This window comes from Python bivittatus, unplaced genomic scaffold (assembly GCF_059951505.1).
Source record: "Python bivittatus isolate LINGU-HERP-01145 unplaced genomic scaffold, Pbiv_v1 ctg000220_np1212, whole genome shotgun sequence".
Classification (NCBI taxonomy): domain Eukaryota; kingdom Metazoa; phylum Chordata; class Lepidosauria; order Squamata; family Pythonidae; genus Python; species Python bivittatus.
Window position 1 is genome coordinate 11,663,612 of NW_028277048.1, and position 22,773 is coordinate 11,686,384.

General features: G+C 39.1%; 1 protein-coding gene across 2 annotated transcripts in view; it reads left to right on the forward strand.

Moving 5' to 3' along the window:
• Positions 1-651: 651 nt before the first annotated feature.
• Positions 652-22,773, forward strand: part of GMIP (GEM interacting protein) — a 66,390-nt gene continuing 44,268 nt past the window's right edge. For both annotated transcript variants that reach the window (XM_088137899.1, XM_088137900.1), the window contains exons 1-3: positions 652-787; positions 17,290-17,383; positions 20,017-20,092. In XM_088137899.1, coding sequence (XP_087994025.1) covers positions 766-787; positions 17,290-17,383; positions 20,017-20,092 — 192 coding nt within the window. In that variant the 5' untranslated portion in view covers positions 652-765. The remainder of the gene's footprint in view (positions 788-17,289; positions 17,384-20,016; positions 20,093-22,773) is intronic.

The following is a 22,773-nucleotide window of genomic DNA, read 5'->3' on the forward strand; positions in this document are numbered from 1 at the left end:
TAGACATCACGTTTTTGGGATAGCAATAACTGCATTTGACTGGGTCATATTACCTGCAAAGGGCAGTGCCAAGAGATCTATATTTTCTGGCTTTTGAGGATGGCTTTTTATTTCTTCTCTTTGCTTTTCAGTGTGGTTAATGTGGCCTCTCTCTTTGAACCATCTTTAACCAAGATGTTTGCAGGTTTACTGAAGACTTGGTGCAGCATAGTAACTAAGAAGATGGATAGCTATAGATTTTTTTTAGGAAAAAAAAAGTGCCTGCCTGAATAAAATCATCTTCAGAAACCGTTTCAAAGCAGATGAAGAAAGTATGATTAGAACTTCCCATGTAAAACAGATCCACAGTTTTGATATCACACCTGAAAGAATATCTTGTTTCTGCCCCAGATCTAATATCATCAAAGAAGGGATAAAATACAGAACACTGTAACAGTGTTTTATAGCATGGTTTTCAGGTGGTTGTTTTCTTAGTAGAAAGTAAGGTTCAGTAATCTGGCATAGGCTAAAGGCAGACCTTATGTAGTAGGTTTACCACCAGAGGTTACTTGTAAACTGAAAAGTATGCAAATTAGAAAGGACAAGCATGTTTCTTTATCCGGAAATGTAGTCAGCAGGAAGCAGTGAAGTTTCAGTGGCTGTGAGCTCAGAGACTCTGCAAAGTATGCAGTGTCCATGGGGCTGCCTACCACAGTTGGTGGCTCTTGAGGTATCCAAAGATTTGTGCTGGGATCCATACCTGGGGGTCCTGCTGAGGACTTCACCATGGCAGAGCCTCAACCTTCTGGTAGGTGAAGCTACCTTCTCATTTTTTTATGCAAGGACTTTGAAGCCCCTTTTTAGCATACATCAAGCCACTGCAGAGGATTACTCTTGACGGTTAGGGTGTCAAAGGATTGCTTTGGGGCATTCGATCTCTGAAAGTAAAGCTTGGTTCAGTGAGACTACCACATTAATCAAGGCTAGAGAAGGCTGTAATTTTTTTTCCAGAGTTGACATTGGTACAAAAGAGAAGCTTTTGTTGTATACTGTGTGCAGATATTCTCAGAATGAATAGGCTTTTTCATATTTTGGATCTCGAATCTGTAAAATGTATTTGACTAGAGATAGATGTGGGCCAAAATTTATGGCTGTGTGACAACAGCTGTATCATATTAAAGAGAGCCAAGTCCATCTCTAACCAACATCAGTATATGTTCCTTAACTAAAAGAACAAAGCTATCTCTGTGTTCTTTTCAGCTGAACTTAGAAATATGCATCAATCACTTCAGAAATCATTGTTGTATCTTAATAGTATGTTCTGAGTTAAGGTGATGGCTCAAAATGCACTTAACATTGAAAAAAAGGAGCATTTTATCTTTAGGATCAATAACTATTTTTAAAAAGTTGACAGTTACGTTCTCTCTCACATTTAATTGACTGATAGATATGTACAGTAGTTGGAATCTACTTTAACATTTAAAACTCTATTCTATACATTTTCTGTTACAAATCCAAGAGTTATAATGTGACATTGAGATTTTTGAACACTTGTTTGAATTATCTAGAAAATCTTTACAAATTTGGTTCAGCATGAGACGTTTTAGAAGAAAGCATTCAAACAACCCATGAAGTGTTATAGGGTGATCAGTCTCTGTCAGCCATGTTCAGAATTGTAATTTGTGGAAATATTCATTTCCTGACAGTTTTTTTGCCCAACAGCATGATATAGTGCACATGCCTGCAAACTGAATGGAACATTATCATTGAAAAGAAAACAAATATTGTGTTGTACAACTGCATGACATAAGAGAGGATCTTCTGTACCCAAGAGCATGCTTACACTACAAATATTGTTCCATATGCTAATCCTGCCGCTATATTGGAGGGGCTGGTGTTTTTTCCTTTTTTGTTATTGTGAACCGCCCAGAGTCACCCGTTGGGGGAGATGGGCGGCATACAAGTTTAATAATAAATAATAATAATAAATAAATATTGTGTGCCAGCAACAAATGTGTCTCATGAAAAGGAGCTTGTAAGAAACTAGAAATAACTTAGGAGGAAAGAAATCATACTCAGTTCCTTTCCAAAGATTGCTACCCTCCATCTGATTTGGGGGAAATTTATTTTCAGTTCCTCTTTTGAGATCCTGAGAGATGGCCCTATGTCGTGTACATGAGAAAGTAACTACCAAAATACTAGAAGCAAAAGAAAATGACGTCATCATAACCGATCTATTTGTAACTTGTTAATTAAGAGTTTAAATATTAAACTCTTAATTAACAAGTTACAAATAGATCGGTTGTGATGACATCATTTTCTGCAAAGGCCCTCACACTGCAACTCTCAAAGATTAATGAGAAAGGAACGGTTGTCTATTGTTGGATGGAGCACAAAGTTTTAAGAATTAAAAATGGATCATGCTTGTGCAGATGCTATATATACACAAGACGAAATCAAGAGATACTTCCACATAGTCACCATTGCCATTCCTCAACCCTTATTAATTAGTTTCCCAACAGGCCGTGATTGTCTTCACCACAGCTATTGAGAACTTAAAATAAGCCAAGCAGCAATTCCCAGCTAATCAAGTGGAGAGTGTAAATATAGACATCCAGCTAGTAGCTACCTTTTTCTTTGCTTTTCTGTATTATTGACTAAAAAAAGAAGAAACAAAGCAGTTGGTTCTGGTGAGAGGAATTGTAAACTTGCTCCTTCGTTCTATTTAGGAAGCTCAATGTAAGAATTCTGTGGCAATATGGCAACTTACTAATTACGTGTGTGTGTGTGTGTGAGACAACTGAGGAAGTAGGAAGTGGGCTAAGCAGGAGTTTCCCCAATGAAAAGCCACTTATTGCTAAGCTCTAGAAGCAGTGTTTCTCAAACTTGGCCACTTTAAGATGTGCGGACTTCAACTCCCAGAATTCCCCAGCCAGCCATGGCTGGCTGGGGAATTCTGGGAGTTGAAGTCCGCACATCTTAAAGTGGCCAAGTTTGGGAAACACTGCTCTAGAGAGCTCCAGCATTCTCATTTCTGTAGCTGAAGCTTTGCCATCCTTCCTGAGCTATACCTGAACCAGAAGGAAATATGCTCTGCAATCATGGCAGAAAAGGACAGAGGTATGATTCTAAGCTATGACTGATACTAAAGCCCCAAAGGGTTTACTTTTAAAATGGGTTGGTTATCTTACATTCATTTAGAATATGATATTGGCAGACAATTTTTTTTCTATGTTTTTTTCCTGTTTAGGTAGAAATTGTTTTAATTTCAAAATAATTCAGATAAATATAGTAAGTACTTGGTACTTAAAGATTAGAATGATACAGTATATGAGCAGGTGCAGAAAAGTGGCCTATGTGAGCCAATGTACTTTGCTTCTGTTTGGATATTACTGTTTTATACTTCAAGACATTTCATGTTTGGCATATCAAGGTATTTGATGTATCAAGATGGCCAAATACTATATCAGGAACAGTTGATTTCTGTTTTCTAATAAGTAGTGCAAATCAAGACTAATTTGAAATATCTTGACATCAAGCCATTTGAGGCAAAATATTAGCCTCAAATGGCCCATCTGCAAAATGTACTTTATTTTTTATTTATTTAAAATACAACAGTAAGTTTTCATGACCCATCATCCCCCTATTCCAATAGACAGACGGGGAAACTGAGCTTTGGATTCAATTGTTGTTTATTTGTAAAATATGGATGCTATGTTGAAAGAAACATGTTGTGGAAATGAATGGAAAAATTATAAGAAGGAAAAGGAGGTGCTTTACTTTCTATGTTAGATGGGTTGGGTCTTCAGATAATTCTTACATAAGCATATTTATAACTCCCACTGGCTTGTTTTCCAAAACACAGTAATCCAAGACCAAAGGTACCAAATTATGGCTTAGTACTGAATCGCTATAATTGGTAAATTACAGATTATGGTTGGTTGTTGTACAATCCTAGTCAACTAATTTAATCATAGACATAATGGTTATACAAACCATAACTTAGCACAATGTGTGAACCAGATTGTAGATTCATTCATACAATGTTCAACCAATATACTGAATAATTCTTGATCTTAGTTCAGACCAGCATTGGACTGTGTAAGGATATAGGCCTGAGTAAAACAGACCATGGCCTTTTCCGAATGGATGTTTTTACAGTTTATTTGTGCTCGGCAAGAAGGCAGAAGTACTACTTCCTCTTCTTCTCCCTCTTACCTCATTTCACAGAAAATATCAGAGTTCTAAAAAAAAGAAAAAAATCAGCATCTTTCCTTCATTAGAACATGACTTCCAGTTCAGACCTGACACATTCAGAATAATGTTGACACTAGCAAACGAATGCTCAGAGCATAGTGTAGAAGGTTGCTTCCCCTATTTATATAATTCTTATATGGGTGAAAATCCTTCCATATACAAATGAATGTATATTCCATATATGGGTCATGGCATATGAAAACCATCAGACATTACCATCAAGAAGTTTAGGTTTAGGTGTTAATTTCTATGCAGACATTAGGGGTATTCTTTAAAAATAAGACAATTTCTGACAATTCACTAATAGACAACTTCCCAAGAATAGGATGGAAAGCAACAACAAATAAAAACAACAAAAATAAATTAAGCTATTTCATGATATTCTCTCAAGAACCTTTGCGGCCCTTAAATGGTGCTTAATATGGGGATTTGGCAAAAGCAAATCTTGGAAATCAGTAGGTACATGATCATGTTTAAGGAAGAATAAGATGGAAATATGAAAACTGAGCCAGGTTAAAAATATGTACTACTGTATGGACAGAGTAAAAGGAATGACTGTGGATATACTATGGTTTGAGTTGCTTGAAAATGCATACAGCAGGTATAGATGAGAGTAAGTCCTTTGTGTGTGAGAGAGAAAGACACAGAGATTTCCAAGAATAAGGAATAATTTCAGAATGCAAGCCCTTCCTCTCAAGGTATAGACAAGGAATATATTGAAATACATAATGAAAACATTGAGTTAAAGAGTACGAACTCAACTCTTCTTGGTAAGAGAATCTGTCTGGTAATAAAATATTATTCATGTTATAAACTACCTTCATTGCTCATGTAATTTATATTTCTGCAACTATACTTTTCAAATACAGAATGTGATACAAAGAACAGCATTTTGCATCCTAGCATTTCAGCTTCCTTTTCTTCCAGTTAATATGTCTCTGGTCCTCATATTTACAAATAGCAATGTGGAAGCTTCAGGATGCAATTTGGGGAAATCTTAAATAAATAAATAAATAAATAAATAAATAAGTGTGTATGCTGCCCAATTCTCAATGACTCTGGGTGGCTCACAGCAATCAAATAACTTTCTAATAGTAAGATTTGTAGTAATTTCAGTACCTGCAACACTATTCATATCCAGAAAAAGGAAGGAAGGAAGAAAGAGGGAGGGAGGAAGGGAGGGACAGAGAGGAAGGAAGGAAGGAAGGAAGGAAGGAAGGAAGGAATCAATCAATCAATCAATCAATCAATCAGGTCAACTATGCATGGTCACAAAAAAAGTAAGCAATCTTTCAAAGCTGTCCTCCAAGATTTGGCATTTCTTTATTGTAAGTAGCAATTTTGTGAAGACAAAATTAAATATAAGCCCCCTTTTCTTCCAATTAACATTCATTCTGACAATTTGCATAGTTCTATAGGAAGGCAAGGAAGAGATAACATCCAACTGGGGCAGAAGGTCTTAGAGAAGTGCTGGCTTTTCTTCCGTCCGATGAATAAGCTTCCCATTGCTGCTTGATGAAGCAACCCTTTTAAGACAACCACATCCTGTTTCTGAGGGAGAGGAAAGGAAAACATGAAGATTTTGCTCTGTTAATATCATAAGCTCATGACTAGTAACATTTTCTAATTCTACCACCACAGGCTCCCACTTCTGCCTGCTGCATGAGTAAATCAAAGTTTAGCCAGAGTCACACATCATTCTAGTTTGTTTGATTTTGGGTTTATGGTTTAGCGTGATGTGTGAACTAAGTGATGATGGGTTGACCAACAAACTGCAGTTAAAATAAAACATGGCTGTATGCTTTGGTCAACAAAAGATAGTGCATAATTATCTTTGTCATCCTCAATCTTTATTTTGGTCATAGGAAAAATACATACATACATACATACATACATACATATATATATATATATATATATATATATATATATAAAATAAAAAAAATAATAAAAAATATATAAATATATAAAATAAATAAAAACTTACAACCATTCCAGGAATAAGAATCTGAGGTATAGCACAGCAAATTAATTACAAAGTTATAAGGATTATTAACACAAAGTCATAAAACAACACTAAGAATTCTACCTATTGTTGATATTAAAACTATGAAGAAGAATAAAACAGAGTAGCATAAAATAAATGAAATAAAACAGATAGACCATAATATATGACAGATCAAACAGTCTAGGCTATGTTGTCATCTTCTTACTGATTTCATGACATTGATATCATAAGTAAGCCTGTGAAATTTTATATCATGTCTAGTATATTCCATACCAAGGGTTGAACTTGACCTTTGAGTGGCATGCAGAGCCACACTCTAAAAAGCAGTGGATGGAGACAAAAAATGAAGTTTGCTATCTTCCATTTACACGTAAACAGCAGTCCCAAGATATTTTAAAGATGCCAGATTGGGAAAGATGTTAGTCTTTTGCCATTTCTGTTCCTGCTTTATAGTCCCTCCTAGCCTCCATTCAGCACACCCTTTATCCTTTCTCTCCCTCTCATTTACTTTCTCATTCCTAACTGTCCTACTTAGTAGTTTCAGTCTCTAACTTCTCCTGTAGGATAACATATCCCACCTTGATTTTTCCATCCTTTCCACACCCATCTCTTCGTTGTTGTTGTCCAGTCGTTACGTCGTGTCCGACTCTTCGTGACCCCATGAACCATATTGCGCCAGGCCTTCCTGTCCTTCACTGCCCCCCTGAGTTTGCTCAGTTTCATGCTCATTGCTTCAGTGATGCTATCTAACCATCTCATCCTCTGCCGTCCTCTTCTCCTTTTGCCTTCAATCTTTCCCAGCATCAGGGGCTTTTCCAAAGAGTCCTCTCTTCGCATTAGGTGACCAAAGTATCTGAGCTTGAGCTTCATTATCAGTCCTTCCAATGAGCAATCAGGGTTGATTTCCTTTAAGATTGACTGGTTTGACCTCCTAGCAGTCCAGGGGACTCTCAAGAGTCTTCTCCAGCACCACAGTTCAAAGGCATCAATTCTTTGGACCCATCTCTTCATTGTCCTCCTAATCCTCCTCCCCACTCATTAGCTTTCTATCCCTTGTAGGTACTCCAGCTCAAGTTCCTCCATCTGCTCTATTTGGCACTGTAGCTTTTCCATTTCTTTGGATATAAGATAGGTTGCATCTGGAGAAGCAGGCCAGGGCTTTATTCCTTGCTTCATCCATTTGGATCTACTGATAGAAAGATGAGGATGTGGGCTTTTGGCAGAGTGAAACCTACCAGTAGGGAGAACATTTCTGATTGTCAAGAAAGGCCAGATTTATTTCAGTCCTAAATGTTCTGAACCAACAACGTTTCTGTATTGAGATAGAATCAATGCATTACCTTCTAGAAATTATTTGTACAGTAGGGGAGGAAGAACTGTCTCCTTCTTCCAAGGTAACCTATCCTGGAGGAGGACAGGTATGAAACATTTTCTCCACCTTAGCATGAGTTTAATGTTTGATCTTCTCCCTACCCAAGTGGATTCTAAAAAAATTATTAATTTACATTCTAATCTTCTACCATGGGACACAATTTAGGATTTGCAGGATTTGCTATCTGGATTCCATCCTGCTCTTAGTCCAGGCATGTGACTATGAGATAGATCCTGGCTATTAGATGAGATTGCAGTTGGCTGCGTATGCATGACTGCCTCTTTCTCTCAGGCTTTATTTTAATTCCTTACTCTACAAATGTTAAAGAAAGTATAGGAAGCCGTATATGGAAATTGTAGAAGCAATGACAGAAGGATTTATAATACTAATCATGTAAACGAGCTTTCACTAGGATTCTCCTCCTCCTCTGGCCTTTAATTTCATTCATTTAAGTATTTCTGACTCCTTTGCTGTGTTGCTTACCCCAAAAGGGAATAGCATGATAGGTATCTATATATGATAAATTCTATGTGATTGCAGAGTCAGCTTCAAGCTTTGGATGAATTGGGGGCTGGAAATGATGCCATGTAGAAATGTTCTAATCTGAAAAGGAAGATTCATCAGAGGAACAAGCGGAAATTAACAGAAGCAAAAGAAGCATGGCCCAAGCATAACTGAGCGGCTTTGATAACATGGATCTTTTCTCGTTTATCTAATCTATTGAATCATGAAAAAAATAATAATTCTGAAACTATGCTTTCTGTATTTGTGAAATTGCTTCCCCCAGTCCTTAACTGGAGCTTTTCTCTTAGCCCCTTTTTCCTTATTTTTGTTTAATGGAACATGCAGCCAGAAGAGCATTAGTCTTACAAAGTTGCTGTTTTAATACATTTTCCTGGGTCCCAGTAGTGGTATTACTATGTTAAGGTTTCATTTTTTTTAATCTTAATCGACCAATGAGACAGAAAACCTGTAAAAAATATAACAATCTGTTTTAAATGTTTGCTACTTTGCTTGTTTGTGCTGTCCTTTCCATTGCAAAATATTTCATAGACAAAATAGCCAAGTGGCTCAATCATTCTTGCCATACAGAATGTTTGCAATTTAATGAGTGCTAGTTTGTGGAAACTTTTTTCAGCTTCTGCCACTTTCATTGGTGGAGTGCAAAATTAGCTCCACGTACATTTCGCTGAAAATGAGTAAGCACATGACGTTTACCCACTATATTGGTCCTATAAATTACATCAACAGCACTAGTTCCCTGATCATTACAATCAGCTATCTTCTATAGAACTTTTAGGACCTTTCCTCATTTGCATCTAACCATACAGTACTCTTTGGAAAAGCCCCTGATGCTGGGCAAGATTGAGGGCAAAAGGAGAAGAGGACGGCAGAGGATGAGATGGTTAGATAGCATCACTGAAGCAATGAGCATGAAACTGAGCAAACTCAGGGAGGCAGTGAAGGACAGGAAGGCCTGGTGCAATATGGTTCATGGGGTCACGAAGAGTCAGACACGACTTAACGACTGAACAACAACAACATACAGTACTAGAGTAGAAACACACCCTAACAATTTCTTTGTAGACACACCCAACAACAACGCAGCCCAATCTTGTCTTTGGCTTAGGAGGGAGACTGGCTTAAGTTATCCTCAGGCATTCAGGTTTTATAGTGTTGCCCCCCCTTAAGCTGGCAGATGTCAAGGTGGGTAAAATCTGACACATTTCACCAACTATTCTGGCAGCAGTGAAGCTAGGTGACCTGTAGGGAGCAGGGACAACTAAGTGCTTTTTGGTAACTTAAGCTAGTACGGCCACACCATCTTCCCTGGGGTCCTGGGAACTCTCTTCTGCCATCATTCTTTTATTTTTTTCTATCCTCCAGGGGAAACAGCAGGGCACACTATTAGCTGCCATTGTAGCCTGAGTTCCTTGCAACCTGCTGAACAGCCTGTTGATAGCTGGTAAAGCAGGAAACTCAGCATTCTCAAAGCAGGGGATTTGAATTCTCCCACTACTGTATTGGGAAATTTCATCCAGATGATCAGGTGTTTGGCAGACTTATTTTGACTAGAGATGTAGGGTTCTGCAGTTTTGAAACAGCACTAAACCTACTGTCAAAATAAGCCCCTTCTTGTTTTCAACTCTTCTTGCTTTACCAGGCAGTTTATCCACCCCATGATCAAAGGCAAGAGAGGCAAGATAGAGATAAGGAGTGGAGATGACAAATGTTATGTTGGTAGAGGTGTATCTTACTTCCATTGAGCTGTTAGTTTTGTCGTTCTGGAAAATGTCTGGGCCTGCCCACACCATCACTGCTTCTGCTACCATTCAAACTCTGAAGCAGTTCAAAGCCTACCTGCTATCAACACAGGAGAAAAGGGAAGAGACTCAACCAGGTCTGGAACAGGTATGAGAGTTACTTAAAAATACTTCTTTAGGGAGGAACATCAGATCTGATTGAGTACCAGTGTCCATAAGGCATTGCTTGATTACTGACCACTCATGCCCTGGCATGTGAACTTAAATTAAAATCCTAATATAGCCTGTAAGGCTCTGGCATATGGCACTTTTATACAAGGATTCTATGACAGTTTGAAAGCAGCTCCAGGTCTTTGTGATGTCACAATATTAGCTATATTCCAAAGCCAGGATGATTTATTTTTCTTTCAACTGCAGTGTATTTGAAACTATGTGCTGTCTCCCTCTTCATCCTCATCATGCTTTGTGGAGTCTGTTTTCCCCATTTTCAGGAACTCTTATCTTACCAGTCCTCCTGGGCTTCAAAGGGATAGATGGCTTAACACCTTTTCAGATCCACCTCATAGAAATCACAAATATTTTTTGGTAGGCAACCACACAGATGCATGCAATGTGAAGTAAGGACGTGAATGGTGTGTGTTTGTGTGTGTTTATGTTTGCATATACACAATGTACTTTTCTTTCTCTTTTCTATGGAGTTGCAGATGGAGGTTTTTCTTTCTCTTTTCTATGGAGTTTCTAGGAGGTTTTTATTTCTCCTAAATGTGAACTAGTGATTTTTGCTCCTTGTTCTCAATTTTTTGTGGTCTGTAGGTTTAGAGATGGTGGATCTTCCTGCTTTGGAAGGGTTGGAAAATGAGAATGGTGGAAATGTGGAAGCGACTAATAATGTCTTGTCGAAGGCTTTCACGGCCGGCATACGATGGCTGGTGTGGGTCTTCCGGGCTGTGTGGCCGTGGTCTTGAAGTCTTGTTTCCTAACGTTTCGCCAGCACCTGTGACCGGCATCTTCAGAGTGCAGGAGCACAGACAGGAGCAGTTCTCTCTGTGCCACTGCTCCTGTCTGTGCTCCTGCACTGCTCCTGTCTCTGCTCCTGCACTCTGAAGATGCCGGTCACAGGTGCTGGTGAAACGTTAGGAAACAAGACTTCAAGACCACGGCCACACAGCCCGGAAGACCCACACCAGCCATCGACTAATAATGTCGTTTGTGAATCTAGCCATTTTATAATGCTTTATGCTCCAGGATGTTCATTGTTTCTTGGCAGTTCTAAATCTGCAATCACACAGATTTTACCAAATATAGAGATGTACAATTATATCTGAGAAGGAAGGGAATACTGGCCTTCTCTCCTTGCTTTTCTGATTACTGGCCTAAAAGCAAAGAAACAAAACCTGGCCATTTGTTGTTTTGAGATCACTCAGAAGCCTTACAGTAATTGTGAGGCAGGCTCCCCAGTATCTTGCTTTAATCTGTGTTTAAGCCAAATCTTAATTTATTCAGCCCCCTCTCCCAAACACACACATGCATATCATACTGTACTGAAATTTCCCCACTGCAGCAACTGTTGTTTTGTCTGAGAACTTGACCCAAGACCAAAAAAAAAAAAAAAAATGCCAGCAGAAAAAAATTGTGTGGCATACTTGCCATCTCATAAAAAGTAGAAATGAGAGAAGGTTAAGGAAGAGCTGGAAGAGCAACGGGGCCCTTCCAATCCATACTTTTCACAGAGGGGTTTAAGAGCTCCTCATTCTCCTTGCCCCATCTGCACATAGATGACCCAAAAGCCAAATCTCCAGATAAAGTGCCACAGTGATTTCATAGAAATGTTGAAATAGAATTTTTCCACAACCTTAAACCAGAAGTGGAACAGAGACTTTCATAGAACTACATGGAACTGCCTAAGTAGATGATCCAGAAGCATGTCACCTTCAGTGGCATTGAAAATCACTGAGAAGTCCAGGATAACAATACAGTGGCTACACTTCTTCCAAGTAAGTCTTCAGCCATGACCGTAGGGATTATTTCTGTCTTCAGAACAGGCCTACAGCTGAATAGGAACCGATTTCACTAATCAGTAGTATCCAAAGCTTGCCTATTTTTTATTATTATTATTATTAAAAGCTTGGCAATTTTTTGTTTAAAATACCAGATATTTTTACAATATATTATTTAATGAATTCCGTAGTGTGGTGTTAAGATTCAAATACAATGCAGATATAAATTGGATGATGCCACTTGGAACACCATGTGGCTTTTTTTTTTTTTTTTTTGATTCAGCAACACCTTTTTATGCAGACCCAATGCATATTTACTTAAAAACCTGTTACACATAATGAGACTTCACTTTCATATAGGATATGATGTGTCTTACTAAAACGCACTAAAAGTCAGAATTAAAATGCACTAACAGTGCCAGGCCCCTACATCCAACCACAAGCTAAAATAGAAAAAGCAACAGAAAACATCCAGAACTGGGTGTGCTATATCAAAGTTAAAAAGGAATCAGGCTAAAATTGACACAGTAACGTAAGAAAGAGGCAGGCATAAAATCGATGCAATTAACTAGTCCTGTGTTCAGCACACACCTGCTGAATTTTGCAAGCAGCTGTGCAGAACATTGCAATGTTAGCCCTCATGCAGGGGCTATCCCCCTTGAATAGAAATTGGGCATAAGCCATGCCTGGTCTATCAGAGCGCCCATCAATCAGGGAAAAATAAGCCTATCTCTTATATATTTATAGAATGGGCAATGAAGGATGATATGTTTCTGAGTTTCTACTTCTCCCATTTCACAAGGACAAAGCCTTTCAACTATTGGGCGATTTTTATATTTGCCCTCCAATACAGCAGAGGGTAGTGCTTGGCACTTTGCCAGTGTAAAAGCTTTTCTGTGGCTCAGTGTTTCTAATGGCAAGAGGTATCCCACAGGAGCCACTAAATATTTGAGCCACTCCAAGGTTAAAAAACCTGATACCTTCCCAATATCTTCAGATATTCTAAGTCAAAGATTCTTTGTTTAATGGCTAGCTTAGCCCTTTCATGATCCATCCCTAGGACTTCAGGAGGGGAGAAGTCCAAGAGGTTTAGTTGCGGTCTGTTTTCCTTGATCCATGAAGATTGATAGGTGTCCTGGAGAATGGCGGGGGCTGGAATCATCTAGGATTATAGGCTAATTTCAGTCATAGATTCAGGGAGGTGAGATACAGTCTGACCTTCAGTTTAATCATGCCCACTTCCAGCCAAAAGGTAGCATTTGGGACGCATCCAGAGTCCACTGGAGTTGGGTGGCCAATAAATTTAAATAAATAAATAATAAAATAAGGAGAGGTAGGGCTTTACATCATATGCTTAACTAATTAGAAGGTCCTTGTGCTGTGCATAATATTATATCTCCTTCCCTCTAAAATCAACTGTGTGGGGGGAAATTATGTTACTAGCAATAGTGTTTGTCTTCTGCTGTTCCAACCTTAAGGAAAATACCTATTTATAGTCACCTGGGGAAGCAGCCACTGAGAGTAATGACAGACATTATGTAAAGAGAAACAACTGTGGGCTCTTGACCTGTTGGCTTCTTTCTAACACCCAGGACATTTTCAGAGCAGTTGTTGTACTGTATAGCCTTGCCAAGCTGAACACTGAGCCCCACCAGGCCTACCCTGCCTGCCTTTGCCCTCTTGCAAGTTATAAATGTATGGCTATACTCTTAAATTTTATATTTCTAAAGTTCAGCATTCATGTTTACTCATTTGTAGAGCCTTCTCCATCTTGATGTGGGACTTCAGCTTCCAGAATTCCTAGTCAATATACCCATTGGTTGTTTAGGTAGTTATTTATTAATTAGGTAGTTAATAGTATTAAGTGGTGAAGTCTATTTTATAGCTTCATATTCAGGTTATTTTTTTTCTTTTGTGGAAATTTATTTTTAGAGTTGCATAAGCATTCAGTTCAGAGAACTGAATTTTTGTGACATTACAGGCTGTTCCTCATAATCAAGTTAAAATTTTGTCAACCAGTCCTTTAGCCAGCAGAATGCTATACAGTACCAGCACAAAATGTCCTGCCCTCACTGGTGAGCCTTATCTTGCCATATGCACAATGCCACCAAATATTTCTGTCCTTATATTATAGGGCTCATTAAGGATAGAGACTGATGGATTCCCCCAACTTCATCCCTTCCACCAAATGTCATTAAGAGCTAGAAACATCCATTGATCATTCTCCCTAATGTGGGAGGGGCTGGGAGACAAGCTAAGTTTTGACAGATGGCTAGATTGGCAGGTTTAGTCATCTGTCAAAACTTACACTGGTCTGGCACAAACGTTCAGCACAAGTGCATTGAAAAGGAGCCTGAATATCAGCTCATCTTTTTGGATGATGATGATGATGATCTACTTAGGCTCCTCCTGACTCCAATTGATTCTGGCTGGCTCATAGCATAAAAACAAAACAACATTATAAAATCAAAAAGAACATATAACACTAATAAGATAGCAAATCCAGTCAACAACACAAACATGTCAAACATCTACAAGGGGCTCCAACTACCCTAGCCTGGGGTGGTTGGAGTCTGGGAGCCTCCCACCCAATGCCTGGAGAAGAGCCAGGTCTTTAAGGCCCTCCAAAACACCATCAGGGTGGGAACCCAGATCTCAGGGGGAACCTCATTCCATAGGGCAGGCACTGCAAAGAGAAGGCGTGCTCCCAGGGTCTGGATGGATGGCACTGCTTAATCAAAGGAACCTGGAGTACTCCAACCCTATTGAATCCACCTGATTAGGTGATCACCACAGGAGATAGGCAGTCCCTCAAGTAACCAGGCCCTATGCCATGTAGGGCTTTATAGGTCACAACCAGCACCTTGAATCATACCCGGAAGCAAACTGGTAACTGCAACTTGTGAAGAGAGGTGTCACATGGGCATTCCAAGTTATGCCCATCACTGCCTGCACCTGCATTCTGAACTAGTTGGAGCTTCTAGGTGGTCTTCAAGGGCAGTCCCAAGTAGAGTACATTGCAGTAATTGAATTGAGGGCATGAGTGACTGTCTGAAGGGCCTCCCAATCTTGGAAAGGGTGCAACTGGTGCACCAAATGAAGCTATGCAAAGGTCTTCCTGGCTACCTGCCTATCAAGCAGGAGCTGTGAATCCAGGAAGACCCCAGATTACACAGTGCTACCCCATCCAAGGTCAAAGATGGAATATTCCCAGATCTAGGTGGCCCTAACATCCACAGCCATTCATTCTTGGTAGAATTGAGTCAGAGATAGTTCCTCCCCATCCACAGTAGTATTACTGTCTATTAGTGGTACCAGAACAGTATTACTACTATGGAATAGTGTTACTCTGGAGTACACGTAGTCTTCACTTAACAACCCTAACTGGGACCGGCAACTCCAGTGCTAAGTCATTAAGCAAAACATCATGTGACTGTTCTGCTTAGCAACAGCAGTTCCAGCAATCTCAGTTGCTGTCATTGAGCAAATCCCATGCAGTCATTAGGCAAGGACCCACCTGAATCCAAGCCATTCTTGGAAGAAGGTAAGGGGCTGCCTCCACTTCAACTCCCCCGATCCACCTATCTCCCTCCCATCTCTGCCCTTTTGGTCACCCAGCTACCTGCTACCGCCAGCTGCCCCTGCAGCTCAGCCTTGCCTGCTGTACCACCCTCCACTCCATGTGCCACTACTGACCGGAGCCTTCTTTCACACCACCTTCTTTTGTGTCAGCCTGTGCACTGGCCAGAGCCTTCTTTTCCGTGCTGACCAGAGCCTCCTTTTGCGAAAGAAGGACATGGCCGATGTGTGAAAGGAGGCCCTGTGTGGCACACAAAAGGAGACCCTGGCCAGTGCACAAAAGAAGGACCCAGCCAGTAATGGTGCACAGAGCATGCACGGCACACACCCACTTGCCCGTTGTTCTCACCCACCAGCCTGCGGGACATTTCAGTGGTTCCTCCCCCGTGCATAGCTGGGATGGTAAGCCCAGCAGAGGGGAGGCAGGTGAAGACGATAACAAAGGTCAGCTGGGGGCGGGGGGTGGTGGCAGCAGCAGCAGGAGCAGAGGCGGTGGTTGTAAATGAGGGTAGGTCTGATTTTTGTTCATATGACCACGGGGATTGATGCAATGGGTGGAACTTTGAGGACCAGTCATAAGTCATTCAGCACTGTCTTAACTTTGAACAGTCACTGAGTGAATGGATGTTAAGTAAGGACTACCTGTAGTATTCTTCCAAAAAAGCACTAAACCATGCTCAAAATCAGCCTGAACTGCTGGTAAGGGTGAAAGAGAGGCGCTGTGAAGCAGTAAAGAGAAAGCCATCTCTCTCCCACTTCACTGTGCAGCCCCCTCTCCCCATTGGTCAGCTGCTATTCAATCTGATTGAAGTCTTTGAGGTGGGATTTAGCTTAGACCTGGCAATTATAGGGGGAGAAGATAGTTTGAAAAAACTGGACTTCCACTGCCCAAAGCAGAATGGCCCTGGAAGACATTGCCCAGGGGCAGGAGGGGAGGGGAAGGGAAGTCCATGCATCATTAGAAGTGGCCAAAAGGATCTGATCTGATCTTATGTCCTAAGGGTCACCTGACTATGACACTGACTGAATCAGTGTCAGTGAAGGACATTAGATTGCATCCATGAAAAACTATGATCAGTTATTGCCAATTTAATAGGAAAACAGTACAAGAGCTAAAGCCGAGTTTAAGCTAATTTAGGTATGGGTTGGGGATTAAATGAAAGCAATGTTATGAGGATATGATGGAAAAAAGGGATTGCCAGTGCACGTTCATGCCATGGTGTTGTACAAGTGGGGAAGGACTCTAGGTGTATGCTAGTCAATTGGCATTGTGTATGGTCAGCCTTTCCTGCAAACTTCAGCAACTGTTTTTTTCCTAATCAATATATGATACATTTATTCTGAGCAAGGTTCCAAAGTAGGTGTATAAATATGGTTTCCATCTTTATTTCCAACTGGACTTTTCATTAAGCTACAGTAGGGTTTGGAGGACAACCAGCATTAAGGACTCAAATAAGTTTCAACAACTTTTTGTTTGAAAGTGAGGCCATTGTGCAATTTTTTATGGGAACAGTGACCATGATGTTTCATGTATGATTAAGTTCAGTACTTCATCAGGGTATCTTCTTATAACTATCCCCCGTGGAATAACATTTGCCAGTAGATTGGATTTCCTCTCCTTCCTAAATCTGCATGCCACATACTCCACAAATCTGTTCTGGAGCTTGTGGGTGACCTTTTGAAATTGGTTTTGGGTATATGGAGGAATGCAGCAGGAAGGAGAACTGAGCAACAGGAAGTTCCATTGCATCAGTGGAAATCCATATAATGTGGTATGTAACCTATTGCTTGAACTTGCTGAAATTTCTCTTTAATTTCTTATTTGTTTTTCAGATCTCAACAGCCAAGTAAAAGGAACTGAGAACAAGAAACGCTTTAGTGAGATTTTCCGAAGTTTGGATGCCCTCGAAATTTCAATTGGAAATGCGTGCGTATCTTGTTTCGTTGTGGTCCTCAGCATGCTCTAAAAAATTTTTTTAATGCTGTTGTGAATGTGGTAGATGATAGTGGGGAGATAAGTTCTTGTAACCTTAATGGTATAGGTCATAAGGCAATACTCAGCTCTGTGGGTAGTGGCTACTAGAAAATCAAGCAGCTACAGATTGGGAATATGCTTTAGAACTGACACCACCATAATTTTACTGAAATTACATACACAGAATACTATATTTTTGAAGGATACAAAGACAGAAGATGTTGGAATTGGAGGTGATGATAGAGGTAATTAGTGCTATATTGTACAACAGATGCATGCACAACTTTTAAGGAGCAAAATATTTTATGCTGTTTAACTGTTCTGCTGCCATCCTTCTGACACAGATCAACTAAAATGTATATAAGGAGCAAACTGTTAAACATAATTTAAATGTCCTGCAGTTCAGGATTTAGTAGAGGTGGACAGAAGCAGTTTAAAATAGTGATTTATTACCAAGGCCGATTTCTGCAAGGAAATGATACTCCTTGACCTTGAGAAGTGTTTCATTCAGAAGGCTGCATCAAGACACACACACATTTTGTGTGATAGGACATGACTCTCTGCAGGGGAGCACTCTGTACACTTCAGTTGAAAGAAGCCTGCCGTTGGATCCTGAACATGATTTCAGTTATACATATGCATTACAGTCCTTTGAGTAGGTGGCATACTAGTTGTTGTTATTATTATTATATACTTCTTTGGGGCATGCATACACTTGCCCAGCATTTTCAACTGTATCTTTTGTGTTGGACAGAGGAACCAACAAACGTGTCTAGAAGCTACTACTTATCATAGGAATGTGAGGCTGTATGTTAGATCATGGTCCTTTTCAGCCCCATCTCCACTGGGGTAAAGTTTGTGGGACCTCACAAATAAAAAAGTTACTTATGGTCTTTGCTTATTGGAGCATGTTGTCTGCTATTTTAGAGATGTCCAAAGTCTGATACATCCTTCCCCAACCGATACTGTCTAGATATTAGGACTACAATTGCCATTATCATCACCCAGCCTGGATAAAGACCTAGTTGGAGAAGATTGATTTAGAATTTTGGAGGCACCAATGAGTGGCAATTTCTCATTTCCAGTCACATATTAATACAGTGCTAAGTGTACAACAAGAGCACAGTCCTGTAACTGCAGGAACTGGGAATTTGAAAAGTCATGTGTCGTGTATATTTACAGTTAGAGCAAATGTTATAACCCACTGTTATACAATTTCATTCAGAGAAGTGAATGGTCATGTGAGACATTTTCAGTTTCATTCTTTTAAAGTAAATGAATGCATATTTGCCCAGTGGTGCAGGTTTGAAATGAATTGTATGTTTATTTACAGCTGTGCAGGTGTACATTAGGTGCATACTAAAAATTAGCTCACTCCCCTCCAGAAATGCTGACCCACCACTTCAGTCATTAAAGGAATGAAGGACTACCATATACATTTCCCATCCTCAGAAGCCTTTGCTTGCAAGGGGAAGGGAGGGAGAAAGTGCTGCAAACCTGTGTGAACAGCTTTGAGCTTATTGCATTCTTAAGATTTGTTTTACAACATACCAAATTTTTAGAAGCACATGGAACTTTCATTTGGCAAAATGAAGTCTCTGAAAACTGCATGTGAGGGAAAATTAGTATCAGGATACCACGTTGCAATGTATAAGTCAGCTAAATGTTGCAGTAGTGAGAAAAAGGACCAGGGTGGATTGACCTCTGGTTAAAATACAACAGCTTGGTTGATCCTTATCTACCCAGACCTGTATCCTATTTTCTCCAAATGTTAAGACTGAAGCCCATGTGACTTAAAATATGGGGAGATCCTTGCATAAATGTCAGAATAATGACATCAGGAAAAATCATTCTATATGGGCAAATAGAAGGAAAGTAATCACAGATGCTTCTAAAGTAGTAGAATCAGCTATACCTGTTCTGTGAAAGGATGCAAAAGCAATTCTTATAGTAGGGCTTGATTAGATTTGCCTGAAGTTGCCAAAAATACAAGTAGGGAATAATGAGGTAATTAAAACTCCTTGATTCAGATACACATTTTGTCTTTATCACAGCAGCTTCTTTAGTCAACGATTCCTGATAAATAGCTTTAACTTTAATGACAAAAGTAATTGTCTATTAAGTTAAGGGTCCTACTGAAGTTAACTTTAGTGAATGACTATTCTTGTCTACATTCTTCAAGGCAGGCCTTTAAACCTGACTGAAGCATAGCTAGGAATGACTTCATATTATGGGCTGGCAAATACGTCTTTGCCATTGTTTGCAATTATAGCAGAGCATCACTTCAACTCCTGTTGAGAGTCCTTGTGTATTATACTTAATCAAAACATGCAGCTGTCATATACACCTTGTACTGTTTTGGTAGTGTTAGAAGGGTTCAAAACATTTTGGCTGCTCAGATGAAAAGAATCCTAGATGATAAGAAGTATAATAAGTAGAGAAAGATTCGCTGTTCTATATTAGGGCTCAATTCTACTTTCCAACTTTGCACAATGGTATGGGCTACCCAGTACTGCTTTGTCCTAATGAAGAATAATTCATTTTGCCTTTTAAGTAATTTCTCCTATTTTCCCCCTAATTTTTAGGGTAATTGAAATGTTTAGTGATGATGCTGATGACAACAGTAATGGATCTTCAAACCCACAGCCTGAAAAAGTACAGGTAGATTTAAAAGTGATCTTGACTCTGAATAATAATAATAATAATAATAATAATAATGCATTTTTACATGTCTGTCTATTATCTGTCTACCTACCTACCTACCTACTTGTGTACTCTTCCATTTGGGGAAGGCAATAGACTTAAATTGTTCTCCTTTTAGGTAAATACAGTACAAAACAAAAAGGGTAATTTTATTTTATGCTTATTTGAATACAGGGCCTGGGCACAAAATTATATAATGGAGTAATAATTATTAATAAAACAAATTGCTTGCAAAATAAATTACACTGTTTTTAAAAATAACAGATCCTCCATCTACATTTATCAGCCATTTTCTTTATATTCTTTCATACAAAAACTTACAAGCACACAACACACACGCACATTCTCTTTCTGCTGTCTAGCAAAAACAGGAGGAAAAAGTCATTTAAGTTAGAATAATTTCCTGACCTGAGCAAGTATTTAAATGACTATTTTGCAGGTGATGCTTAAAACACTCATTGCTGGAATTGATCTCTAGAGCAAATTTAAAATCTACAATGATTATAAAATTCAGTCAGCTTCCTTTTATTCTGTGTTTTGGTTGAGACTGCTTGATTGCCTGTGTCAATTCTTAGCAACCTTAAAAAACTCTTAGATTTTTTTTCCCAGAAGGATCTTCTCCCAACCTGGTCCTTGGGGTCTTCCAACAGTGTACCCCTCAATGCTGTAATTGAGCTGATCCACCTTGCTGGTGGTTATCCTCTTCTCTTCCCTTCCATCTTTCCCAACATTATAGACTTCTCCAGAGAACTAAGTCTTCACATAATGTAGCTGAAATATGATAAGTTGAGCCTGGTCATTTGTGCCTTTAGTGAAAACTCTGGGTTGATTTGTTTGATGATCCATTGGTTTGTTTTCTTGACTATTCATGATATTCTCAGCAGTCTTCTCCAATACCAACATTCAAAAGCATCAGTACTCTTTCTAGCCTGCTTCTTCAGTGTCCAATTTTTGTTTTCAAGTATCACAGGGAAAATCATTTTATGCAATATTCTGATTTTTGTAGGTGTAGATACATCCTGGCATCTGAATATCTTTTACAAGGCCTTCATTACTACCCTACTAAGTGCTGGTCTGCAGTCTATTTCATGACTGCTGATACCTTTACTGTTGATAGTTGATCTTAAAAGGCAGACACTGTCCACCATTTCAATATCTTCACTGTCAGTTCTAAGGTTGGCTTCTGTACCTGTTGTCTTTCATTTGGTCTTCTGTACATTTAATCTTAGTCCCATTTTTTTCACTGTGCTCCTTGACTTTCATTATTCAAGTTTGCAGATTATTTGCATTTTCAGCTATCAGAGTAGTGTTATCAACATAGCACAGGTTATTGATGTTTCTTTCTCCAATTTTAAAACCATTGCCATATTCTTCCAATCCAGCTTTCCTCAATATATATTCTACATATTGGTTGAATAAGTAAGGAGAGAATATTCCACCTTACTTCATTCCTTTGCCAATCTGGAACCAATCTGTTTTGCCATGTTCTGTCTGTACTGTGATTTCCTGAGCTGTGTATAGATTTCACATAAGGACATTGAGATGTTCTGGGATTCCCACTTTTCTAAGTACATTTCACAACTTGACATTACTGACACAATTAAAGGGCTTTCTATGATCAATTATGTACATACGCACTTATTTCTTCTATTCTTTCGCTTCCTTAATTATCGAGCATGTATTAGCAATAATGTGTTCTTTGGCCGTTTCTAAAGCCTTTTTGAACATCTGGCATCTCTCTTTACATATAGGCTCTAATCTGTGTTGTACGATCCTAAACATCATTTTGCTAGCATGTGAAATTAAGGATATTAATAGTTAGCATACTCTGTTAAGTCTCCTTTCTTATGTGTTAATTGGTATGTAGATTGACTTCTTTTCCATAACAAGGTATAAATGATCATATGTCTTTATTTCTTTTTTTCTGCCAGAACCTAAGGGGATGAAACAGATCTGCAATCTCACTAACTTTCTTAATTGCAGAATTAGGAATGGTCAGATATACCTTCTTTGTCTTAGAAATGCTATGCGTAATCTGATATCACAATATATACTAGTTAATGCAGTGATTCTCAGCCATATTTAAAAACTGTCCCCTGCATTGGGTAAAGTTTGCTGCCAGATAAGCCAAAGTAGGGATAGCTATCCTCTAGATAATAATTGAAAGTATGTCATTTGATTGATCAAGGAGGGGTAGCAAAAGTCCTTCCACTGTACCCAAGAGAAGACATCTGGAAATGTACACCATGACCTGCCCTAAAAAATCATAATGGATAATTTTGTCAATCAGGAGTAAAAATATGAAGATGATAGTGATGAGGACATAGTGTCAGATAAGAGTGGAAATGTGAGTGAAAAAGGGGGAAAAATCTACACAATGCAAGACAAAGGTGACTATAAAAACTAAGAAATATTGTTCCTTTTCAGATAGCAATGAGGTGTAGTGAAGAATTTAATCATACTCCAGAATGTATCTTTTGTGGTGATAAATTAGCCAGTAAAGCAATTGTTCATAGCACTGAAGAGACATTTCTTGATCCGACATAGTCCTCTTGCTGACAAACCTCAATACTACATTAAGAGACTTTTACATTCTAGAAAACAACAGAGCTTGAAATTTGCTAAAACTGTCAGTGTCA